This window comes from Phyllobates terribilis, unplaced genomic scaffold, assembly GCF_046119375.1.
Source record: "Phyllobates terribilis strain yellow unplaced genomic scaffold, ASM4611937v1 Scaffold_25__1_contigs__length_18738178, whole genome shotgun sequence".
Taxonomy (NCBI): domain Eukaryota; kingdom Metazoa; phylum Chordata; class Amphibia; order Anura; family Dendrobatidae; genus Phyllobates; species Phyllobates terribilis.
Window position 1 is genome coordinate 2123265 of NW_027362785.1, and position 12671 is coordinate 2135935.

Sequence of the window (12671 nt, forward strand, 5' to 3'; positions counted from 1 at the left end):
GCTCAGCAGACAGTATCACACAGGATAGGATTAGATACACGGCTCAGCAGTCAGTATCACACAGGATAGGATTAGATACACGGCTCAGCAGTCAGTATCACACAGGATAGGATTAGATACACGGCTCAGCAGTCAGTATCACACAGGATAGGATTAGATACACGGCTCAGCAGTCAGTATCACACAGGATAGGATTAGATACACGGCTCAGCAGACAGTATCACACAGGATAGGATTAGATACACGGCTCAGCAGTCAGTATCACACAGGATAGGATTAGATACACAGCTCAGCAGACAGTATCACACAGGAGAGGATTAGATACACGGCTCAGCAGACAGTATCACACAGGATAGGATTAGATACATGGCTCTGCAGACAGTATCACACAGGATAGGATCAGATACACAGCTCAGCAGACAGTATCACACAGGAGAGGATTAGATACACGGCTCAGCAGACAGTATTACACAGGATAGGATTAGATACACGGCTCAGCAGACAGTTTCACACAGGATAGGATTAGATACACGGCTCAGCAGACAGTATCACACAGGATAGGATTAGATACACAGCTCAGCAGACAGTATCACACAGGAGAGGATTAGATACACGGCTCAGCAGACAGTATCACACAGGATAGGATTAGATACACGGCTCAGCAGACAGTTTCACACAGGATAGGATTAGATACACGGCTCAGCAGTCAGTATCACACAGGAGAGGATTAGATACACGGCTCAGCAGACAGTATCACACAGGATAGGATTAGATACACGGCTCAGCAGACAGTATCACACAGGATAGGATTAGATACACGGCTCAGCAGACAGTATCACACAGGATAGGATTAGATACACGGCTCAGCAGACAGTATCACACAGGATAGGATTAGATACACGGCTCAGCAGACAGTTTCACATAGGAGAGGATTAGATACACGGCTCAGCAGACAGTATCACACAGGAGAGGATTAGATACACGGCTCAGCAGACAGTATCACACAGGATAGGATTAGATACATGGCTCTGCAGACAGTATCACACAGGAGAGGATTAGATACACGGCTCAGCAGACAGTATCACACAGGATAGGATTAGATACACGGCTCAGCAGACAGTATCACACAGGAGAGGATTAGATACACGGCTCAGCAGACAGTATCACACAGGAGAGGATTAGATACACGGCTCAGCAGACAGTTTCACACAGGAGAGGATTAGATACACGGCTCAGCAGACAGTATCACACAGGAGAGGATTAGATACACGGCTCAGCAGTCAGTATCACACAGGATAGGATTAGATACACGGCTCAGCAGACAGTATCACACAGGAGGGGATTAGATACACAGCTCAGCAGACAGTATCACACAGTATAGGATTAGATACACGGCTCAGCAGACAGTATAACACAGGAGAGGATTAGATACACGGCTCAGCAGACAGTATCACACAGGAGAGGATTAGATACACGGCTCAGCAGACAGTATTACACAGGAGAGGATTAGATACACGGCTCAGCAGACAGTATCACACAGGATAGGATTAGATACATGGCTCTGCAGACAGTATCACACAGGAGAGGATTAGATACACGGCTCAGCAGACAGTTTCACACAGGAGAGGATTAGATACACGGCTCAGCAGACAGTATCACACAGGAGAGGATTAGATACACGGCTCAGCAGACAGTATCACACAGAAGAGGATTAGATACACGGCTCAGCAGACAGTATCACACAGGATAGGATCAGATACACAGCTCAGCAGACAGTATCACCCAGGAGGGGATTAGATACACGGCTCAGCAGACAGTATCACACAGGAGAGGATTAGATACACAGCTCAGCAGACAGTATCACACAGGAGAGGATTAGATACACGGCTCAGCAGACAGTATCACACAGGATAGGATTAGATACACGGCTCAGCAGTCAGTATCACACAGACGAGGATTAGATACACGGCTCAGCAGACAGTATCACACAGGATAGGATTAGATACACGGCTCTGCAGACAGTATGACACAGGATAGGATCAGATACACAGCTCAGCAGACAGTATCACACAGGATAGGATTAGATACACGGCTCAGCAGACAGTTTCACACAGGAGAGGATTAGATACACGGCTCAGCAGACAGTATCACACAGGAGAGGATTAGATACACGGCTCAGCAGACAGTATCACACAGGATAGGATTAGATACACGGCTCAGCAGACAGTATCACACAGGAGAGGATTAGATACACGGCTCAGCAGACAGTATCACACAGGAGAGGATTAGATACACGGCTCAGCAGACAGTATCACACAGGAGAGGATTAGATACACGGCTCAGCAGACAGTATCACACAGGATAGGATTAGATACATGGCTCTGCAGACAGTATCACACAGGATAGGATCAGATACACAGCTCAGCAGACAGTATCACACAGGATAGGATTAGATACACGGCTCAGCAGACAGTATCACACAGGAGAGGATTAGATACACAGCTCAGCAGACAGTATCACACAGGATAGGATTAGATACATGGCTCTGCAGACAGTATCACACAGGATAGGATCAGATACACAGCTCAGCAGACAGTATCACACAGGACAGGATTAGATACACGGCTCAGCAGACAGTATCACACAGGAGAGGATTAGATACACAGCTCAGCAGACAGTATCACACAGGATAGGATTAGATACACGGCTCAGCAGACAGTATCACACAGGATAGGATTAGATACACGGCTCAGCAGACAGTTTCACACAGGAGAGGATTAGATACACGGCTCAGCAGACAGTATCACACAGGAGAGGATTAGATACACGGCTCAGCAGACAGTATCACACAGGAGAGGATTAGATACACGGCTCAGCAGACAGTATCACACAGGAGAGGATTAGATACACGGCTCAGCAGACAGTATCACACAGGATAGGATTAGATACACGGCTCAGCAGACAGTATCACACAGAAGAGGATTAGATACACGGCTCAGCAGACAGTATCACACAGAAGAGGATTAGATACACGGCTCAGCAGACAGTATCACACAGGAGAGGATTAGATACACAGCTCAGCAGACAGTATCACACAGGATAGGATCAGATACACAGCTCAGCAGTCAGTATCACACAGGATAGGATTAGATACACGGCTCAGCAGACAGTATCACACAGGATAGGATTAGATACACGGCTCAGCAGACAGTATCACACAGGATAGGATTAGATACACGGCTCAGCAGACAGTATCACACAGGAGAGGATTAGATACACGGCTCAGCAGACAGTATCACACAGGAGAGGATTAGATACACGGCTCAGCAGACAGTATCACACAGGATAGGATCAGATACACGGCTCAGCAGACAGTATCACACAGGATAGGATTAGATACACGGCTCAGCAGACAGTATCACACAGGATAGGATCAGATACACAGCTCAGCAGACAGTATCACCCAGGAGGGGATTAGATACACGGCTCAGCAGACAGTATCACACAGGAGAGGATTAGATACACGGCTCAGCAGTCAGTATCACACAGACGAGGATTAGATACACGGCTCAGCAGACAGTATCACACAGGAGAGGATTAGATACACGGCTCAGCAGACAGTATCACACAGGATAGGATTAGATACACGGCTCAGCAGACAGTATCACACAGGAGAGGATTAGATACACGGCTCAGCAGACAGTATCACACAGGATAGGATTAGATACACAGCTCAGCAGACAGTATCACACAGGAGAGGATTAGATACACGGCTCAGCAGTCAGTATCACACAGGATAGGATTAGATACACGGCTCAGCAGTCAGTATCACACAGGATAGGATTAGATACACGGCTCAGCAGACAGTATCACACAGGAGAGGATTAGATACACGGCTCAGCAGACAGTATCACACAGGATGGGATTAGATACACGGCTCAGCAGACAGTATCACACAGGATAGGATTAGATACACGGCTCAGCAGACAGTATCACACAGGATGGGATTAGATACACGGCTCAGCAGACAGTATCACACAGGATAGGATTAGATACACAGCTCAGCAGACAGTATCACACAGGATGGGATTAGATACACGGCTCAGCAGACAGTATCACACAGGATGGGATTAGATACACGGCTCAGCAGACAGTATCACACAGGATAGGATTAGATACACAGCTCAGCAGACGGTATCACACAGGAGAGGATTAGATACACAGCTCAGCAGACAGTATCACACAGGAGAGGATTAGATACACGGCTCAGCAGACAGTATCACACAGGAGAGGATTAGATACACGGCTCAGCAGACAGTATCACCCAGGATAGGATTAGATACACGGCTCAGCAGACAGTATCACACAGGATAGGATTAGATACACGGCTCAGCAGACAGTATCACACAGGATGGGATTAGATACACGGCTCAGCAGACAGTATCACACAGGATGGGATTAGATACACGGCTCAGCAGACAGTATCACACAGGAGAGGATTAGATACACGGCTCAGCAGACAGTATCACACAGGATAGGATTAGATACACGGCTCAGCAGACAGAATCACACAGGATGGGATTAGATACACAGCTCAGCAGGCAGTATCACACAGGAGAGGATTAGATACAGGGCTCAGCAGGCAGTATCACACAGGAGAGGATTAGATACACGGCTCAGCAGACAGTATCACACAGGATAGGATTAGATACACGGCTCAGCAGACAGTATCACACAGGATAGGATTAGATACAGGGCTCAGCAGGCAGTATCACACAGGAGAGGATTAGATACACGGCTCAGCAGACAGTATCACACAGGATAGGATTAGATACACAGCTCAGCAGACAGTATCACACAGGATAGGATTAGATACACAGCTCAGCAGACAGTATCACACAGGAGAGGATTAGATACACGGCTCAGCAGACAGTATCACACAGGAGAGGATTAGATACCCCTCCTCTTACACCTTGCCCTCCTCTCTCCGAGCAGAGACATTTCAGCGTGTTCGCCCTCTCCTTCCCGGGCACGGACGCCCTCTCCACCATCTATAGCACCATCCTGACGCAGCACCTGAAGGTGGGCAACTTCCCTGTCGCTCTGCAGAAGACCACCCCGCAGCTGATCAGCCTGGCGCTGTCCCTCCACCAGAAGGTCACCGCCACCTTCCTGCCCACGGCCATCAAGTTCCACTACATCTTCAACCTGCGGGACCTGTCCAACATCTTCCAGGTGGGTGCGCAGACCACAGTGTGACCAGGGACGTACGGAGACCCCCACTCACCTCTGCTGACCACTCACAGCTGCTGGTTCGTTACCCTTGTATCCTGTTTCTACAACTGGAGCACAAATCACTCCTCATCCTATCAGCGCAGGTAAAATATCAGGAGGCTGGGACTGGTGCACAGTAACAAACCCTCAGCTGTGACAGGTATTATGCAGGTATGTACAGTATGTAATGGTATCTATCATCCTCTGGGTGAGACGCCTGCTGAGCAGCTGAGCCCTGGCCTCTGCCACTGGGATCCTGCTGATTATTCATGGCCCTGTCTATGGGCAACAGTCAAAGCCCCTGCCCTGCAGTGCGGACCCCCAGAGTAATGCACCCCACATCCAGCAGCACCGTGACACGGCCTCCATTATCACTGACTGCCCCTGATTGTGGTAACGAGACGGCTAACACAGGCCTATCCATACCCAGAAGAACTGTCCACCCGCACAGACAGCGAGGTGGGCCGAATAGTGAGTGCAGCTCTGGAGTATAATACAGGAGGTAACTCAGGATCAGTAATGTAATGTATGTACACAGTGACTGCACCAGCAGAATAGTGAGTGCAGCTCTGGAGGATAATACAGGATGTAACTCAGGATCAGTAATGTAATGTATGTACACAGTGACTGCACCAGCAGAATAGTGAGTGCTGCTCTGGAGTATAATACAGGAGGTAACTCAGGATCAGTAATGTAATGTATGTACACAGTGACTGCACCAGCAGAATAGTGAGTGCAGCTCTGGAGTATAATACAGGATGTAACTCAGGATCAGTAATGTAATGTATGTACACAATGACTGCACCAGCACAATAGTGAGTGCAGCTCTGGAGTATAATACAGGATGTAACTCAGGATCAGTAATGTAATGTATGTACACAGTGACTGCACCAGCAGAATAGCGAGTGCAGCTCTGGAGTATAATACAGGAGGTAACTCAGGATCAATAATGTAATGTATGTACACAGTGACTGCTCCAGCAGAAAAGTGAGTGCAGCTCTGGAGGATAATACAGGATGTAACTCAGGATCAGTAATGTAATGTATGTACACAGTGACTGCACCAGCAGAATAGTGAGCGCAGCTCTGGAGTATAATACAGGATGTAACTCAGGATCAGTAATGTAATGTATGTACACAGTGACTGCACCAGCAGAATAGCGAGTGCAGCTCTGGAGTATAATACAGGAGGTAACTCAGGATCAATAATGTAATGTATGTACACAGTGACTGCTCCAGCAGAAAAGTGAGTGCAGCTCTGGAGGATAATACAGGAGGTAACTCAGGATCAGTAATGTAATGTATGTACACAGTGACTGCACCAGCAGAATAGCGAGTGCAGCTCTGGAGTATAATACAGGAGGTAACTCAGGATCAATAATGTAATGTATGTACACAGTGACTGCTCCAGCAGAAAAGTGAGTGCAGCTCTGGAGTATAATACAGGATGTAACTCAGGATCAGTAATGTAATGTATGTACACAGTGACTGCACCAGCAGAATAGTGAGCGCAGCTCTGGAGTATAATACAGGATGTAACTCAGGATCAGTAATGTAATGTATGTACACAGTGACTGCACCAGCAGAATAGCGAGTGCAGCTCTGGAGTATAATACAGGAGGTAACTCAGGATCAATAATGTAATGTATGTACACAGTGACTGCTCCAGCAGAAAAGTCAGTGCAGCTCTGGAGGATAATACAGGATGTAACTCAGGATCAGTAATGTAATGTATGTACACAGTGACTGCACCAGCACAATAGTGAGTGCAGCTCTGGAGTATAATACAGGATGTAACTCAGGATCAGTAATGTAATGTATGTACACAGTGACTGCTCCAGCAGAAAAGTGAGTGCAGCTCTGGAGTATAATATAGGATGTAACTCAGGATCAGTAATGTAATGTATGTACACAGTGACTGCACCAGCAGAATAGTGAGTGCAGCTCTGGGGTATAATACAGAATGTAACTCAGGATCAGTAATGTAATGTGTGTACACAGTGACTGCACCAGCAGAATAGTGAGTGCAGCTCTGGAGGATAATACAGGATGTAACTCAGGATCAGTAATGTAATGTATGTACATAGTGACTGCACCAGCAGAATAGTGAGTGCAGCTCTGGAGGATAATACAGGATGTAACTCAGGATCAGTAATGTAATGTATGTACATAGTGACTGCACCAGCAGAATAGTGAGTGCAGCTCTGGAGTATAATACAGGATGTAACTCAGGATCAGTAATGTAATGTATGTACACAGTGACTGCTCCAGCAGAAAAGTGAGTGCAGCTCTGGAGTATAATATAGGATGTAACTCAGGATCAGTAATGTAATGTATGTACACAGTGACTGCACCAGCAGAATAGTGAGTGCAGCTCTGGGGTATAATACAGGATGTAACTCAGGATCAGTAATGTAATGTATGTACACAGTGACTGCACCAGCACAATAGTGAGTGCAGCTCTGGAGTATAATACAGGAGGTAACTCAGGATCAGTAATGTAATGTATGTACACAGTGACTGCACCAGCAGAATAGTGAGTGCAGCTCTGGAGTATAATACAGGAGGTAACTCAGGATCAGTAATGTAATGTATGTACACAGTGACTGCACCAGCAGAATAGTGAGTGCAGCTCTGGGGTATAATACAGAATGTAACTCAGGATCAGTAATGTAATGTGTGTACACAGTGACTGCACCAGCAGAATAGTGAGTGCAGCTCTGGAGGATAATACAGGATGTAACTCAGGATCAGTAATGTAATGTATGTACATAGTGACTGCACCAGCAGAATAGTGAGTGCAGCTCTGGAGGATAATACAGGATGTAACTCAGGATCAGTAATGTAATGTATGTACACAGTGACTGCACCAGCACAATAGTGAGTGCAGCTCTGGAGTATAATACAGGATGTAACTCAGGATCAGTAATGTAATGTATGTACACAGTGACTGCACCAGCACAATAGTGAGTGCAGCTCTGGAGTATAATACAGGATGTAACTCAGGATCAGTAATGTAATGTATGTACACAGTGACTGCTCCAGCAGAAAAGTGAGTGCAGCTCTGGAGTATAATATAGGATGTAACTCAGGATCAGTAATGTAATGTATGTACACAGTGACTGCACCAGCACAATAGTGAGTGCAGCTCTGGAGTATAATACAGGATGTAACTCAGGATCAGTAATGTAATGTATGTACACAGTGACTGCACCAGCACAATAGTGAGTGCAGCTCTGAAGTATAATACAGGAGGTAACTCAGGATCAGTAATGTAATGTATGTACACAGTGACTGCACCAGCAGAATAGTGAGTGCAGCTCTGGAGTATAATACAGGAGGTAACTCAGGATCAGTAATGTAATGTATGTACACAGTGACTGCACCAGCAGAATAGTGAGTGCAGCTCTGGAGTATAATACAGGAGGTAACTCAGGATCAGTAATGTAATGTATGTACACAGTGACTGCACCAGCAGAATAGTGAGTGCAGCTCTGGGGTATAATACAGAATGTAACTCAGGATCAGTAATGTAATGTGTGTACACAGTGACTGCACCAGCAGAATAGTGAGTGCAGCTCTGGAGGATAATACAGGATGTAACTCAGGATCAGTAATGTAATGTATGTACACAGTGACTGCACCAGCAGAATAGTGAGTGCAGCTCTGGGGTATAATACAGAATGTAACTCAGGATCAGTAATGTAATGTGTGTACACAGTGACTGCACCAGCAGAATAGTGAGTGCAGCTCTGGAGGATAATACAGGAGGTAACTCAGGATCAGTAATGTAATGTATGTACACAGTGACTGGACCAGCAGAATAGTGAGTGCAGCTCTGGAGTATAATACAGGAGGTAACTCAGGATCAGTAATGTAATGTATGTACACAGTGATTGCACCAGCAGAATAGTGAGTGCAGCTCTGGAGGATAATACAGGAGGTAACTCAGGATCAGTAATGTAATGTATGTACACAGTGACTGCACCAGCAGAATAGTGAGTGCAGCTCTGGGGTATAATACAGAATGTAACTCAGGATCAGTAATGTAATGTGTGTACACAGTGACTGCACCAGCAGAATAGTGAGTGCAGCTCTGGAGGATAATACAGGATGTAACTCAGGATCAGTAATGTAATGTATGTACACAGTGACTGCACCAGCAGAATAGTGAGTGCAGCTCTGGGGTATAATACAGAATGTAACTCAGGATCAGTAATGTAATGTGTGTACACAGTGACTGCACCAGCAGAATAGTGAGTGCAGCTCTGGAGGATAATACAGGAGGTAACTCAGGATCAGTAATGTAATGTATGTACACAGTGACTGCACCAGCACAATAGTGAGTGCAGCTCTGGAGTATAATACAGGATGTAACTCAGGATCAGTAATGTAATGTATGTACACAGTGACTGCACCAGCACAATAGTGAATGCAGCTCTGGAGTATAATACAGGATGTAACTCAGGATCAGTAATGTAATGTATGTACACAGTGACTGCACCAGCAGAATAGTGAGTGCAGCTCTGGAGTATAATACAGGAGGTAACTCAGGATCAGTAATGTAATGTATGTACACAGTGACTGCACCAGCAGAATAGTGAGTGCAGCTCTGGAGTATAATACAGGATGTAACTCAGGATCAGTAATGTAATGTATGTACACAGTGACTGCTCCAGCAGAAAAGTGAGTGCAGCTCTGGAGTATAATATAGGATGTAACTCAGGATCAGTAATGTAATGTATGTACACAGTGACTGCACCAGCACAATAGTGAGTGCAGCTCTGGAGTATAATACAGGATGTAACTCAGGATCAGTAATGTAATGTATGTACACAGTGACTGCACCAGCACAATAGTGAGTGCAGCTCTGGAGTATAATACAGGATGTAACTCAGGATCAGTAATGTAATGTATGTACACAGTGACTGCACCAGCAGAATAGTGAGTGCAGCTCTGGAGTATAATACAGGAGGTAACTCAGGATCAGTAATGTAATGTATGTACACAGTGACTGCACCAGCAGAATAGTGAGTGCAGCTCTGGAGTATAATTCAGGATGTAACTCAGGATCAGTAATGTAATGTATGTACACAGTGACTGCTCCAGCAGAAAAGTGAGTGCAGCTCTGGAGTATAATATAGGATGTAACTCAGGATCAGTAATGTAATGTATGTACACAGTGACTGCACCAGCAGAATAGTGAGTGCAGCTCTGGAGTATAATACAGGATGTAACTCAGGATCAGTAATGTAATGTATGTACACAGTGACTGCACCAGCACAATAGTGAGTGCAGCTCTGGAGTATAATACAGGATGTAACTCAGGGTCAGTAATGTAATGTATGTACACAGTGACTGCACCAGCACAATAGTGAGTGCAGCTCTGGAGTATAATACAGGATGTACCTCAGGATCAGTAATGTAATGTATGTACACAGTGACTGCACCAGCACAATAGTGAGTGCAGCTCTGGAGTATAATACAGGATGTAACTCAGGATCAGTAATGTAATGTATGTACACAGTGACTGCACCAGCAGAATAGTGAGTGCAGCTCTGGAGTATAATACATGATGTAACTCAGGATCAGTAATGTAATGTATGTACACAGTGACCGCACCAGCAGAATAGTGACTGCAGCTCTGGAGTATAATACAGGATGTAACTCAGGATCAGTAATGTAATGTATGTACACAGTGACTGCACCAGCAGAATAGTGAGTGCAGCTCTGGAGTATAATATAGGATGTAACTCAGGATCAGTAATGTAATGTATGTACACAGTGACTGCACCAGCAGAATAGTGAGTGCAGCTCTGGGGTATAATACCGGATGTAACTCAGGATCAGTAATGTAATGTATGTACACAGTGACTGCACCAGCTGAATAGTGAGTGCAGCTCTGGAGGATAATACAGGAGGTAACGCAGGATCAGTAATGTAATATATGTACACAGTGACTGCACCAGCTGAATAGTGAGTGCAGCTCTGGAGTATAATACAGGAGGTAACTCAGGATCAGTAATGTAATGTATGTACACAGTGACTGCACCAGCAGAATAGTGAGTGCAGCTCCGGAGGATAATACAGGGTATAACTCAGGATCAGTAATGTAATGTATGTACACAGTGACTGCACCAGCAGAATAGTGAGTGCAGCTCTGGAGTATAATACAGGAGGTAACTCAGGATCAGTAATGTAATGTATGTACACAGTGACTGCACCAGCTGAATAGTGAGTGCAGCTCTGGAGTATAATACAGGAGGTAACTCAGGATCAGTAATGTAATGTATGTACACAGTGACTGCACCAGCAGAATAGTGAGTGCAGCTCTGGAGTATAATACAGGATGTAACTCAGGATTAGTAATGTAATGTATGTGCACAGTGTCTCCACCAGCAGAATAGTGAGTGCAGCTCTGGAGTATAATACAGGAGGTAACTCAGGATCAGTAATGTAATGTATGTACACAGTGACTGCACCAGCAGAATAGTGAGTGCAGCTCTGGAGTATAATACAGGATGTAACTCAGGATCAGTAATGTAATGTATGTACACAGTGACTGGTCCAGCAGAATAGTGAGCGCAGCTCTGGAGTATAATACAGGATGTAACTCAGGATCAGTAATGTGTAATGTAATGTATGTACACAGTGACTGCACCAGCAGAATAGTGAGTGCAGCTCTGGAGTATAATACAGGAGGTAACTCAGGATCAGTAATGTAATGTATGTACACAGTGACTGCACCAGCAGAATAGTGAGTGCAGCTCTGGAGTATAATACAGGATGTAACTCAGGATCAGTAATGTAATGTATGTACACAGTGACTGCACCAGCAGAATAGTGAGTGCAGCTCTGGAGTATAATACAGGATGTAACTCAGGATCAGTAATGTAATGTATGTACACAGTGACTGCACCAGCAGAATAGTGAGTGCAGCTCTGGAGTATAATACAGGATGTAACTCAGGATCAGTAATGTAATGTATGTACACAGTGACTGCAGCAGCAGAACAGTGAGTGCAGCTCTGGAGTATAATACAGGAGGTAACTCAGGATCAGTAATGTAATGTATGTACACAGTGACTGCACCAGCAGAATAGTGAGTGCAGCTCTGGGGTATAATACAGGATGTAACTCAGGATCAGTAATGTAATGTATGTAGACAGTGACTGCACCAGCAGAATAGTGAGTGCAGCTCTGGAGTATAATACAGAATGTAACTCAGGATCAGTAATGTAATGTATGTAGACAGTGACTGCACCAGCAGAATAGTGAGTGCAGCTCTGGAGTATAATACAGGATGTAACTCAGGATCAGTAATGTAATGTATGTAGACAGTGACTGCACCAGCAGAATAGTGAGTGCAGCTCTGGAGTATAATACAGGATGTAACTCA

General features: G+C 45.3%; 1 protein-coding gene across 2 annotated transcripts in view; it reads left to right on the forward strand.

Moving 5' to 3' along the window:
* DNAH9 (dynein axonemal heavy chain 9) overlaps positions 1-12671 on the forward strand; it is a 430601-nt gene that overhangs the window by 208061 nt on the left and 209869 nt on the right. For both annotated transcript variants that reach the window (XM_073660252.1, XM_073660251.1), the window contains one exon: positions 4996-5235. In XM_073660252.1, the coding sequence (XP_073516353.1) occupies positions 4996-5235 (240 nt within the window). The remainder of the gene's footprint in view (positions 1-4995; positions 5236-12671) is intronic.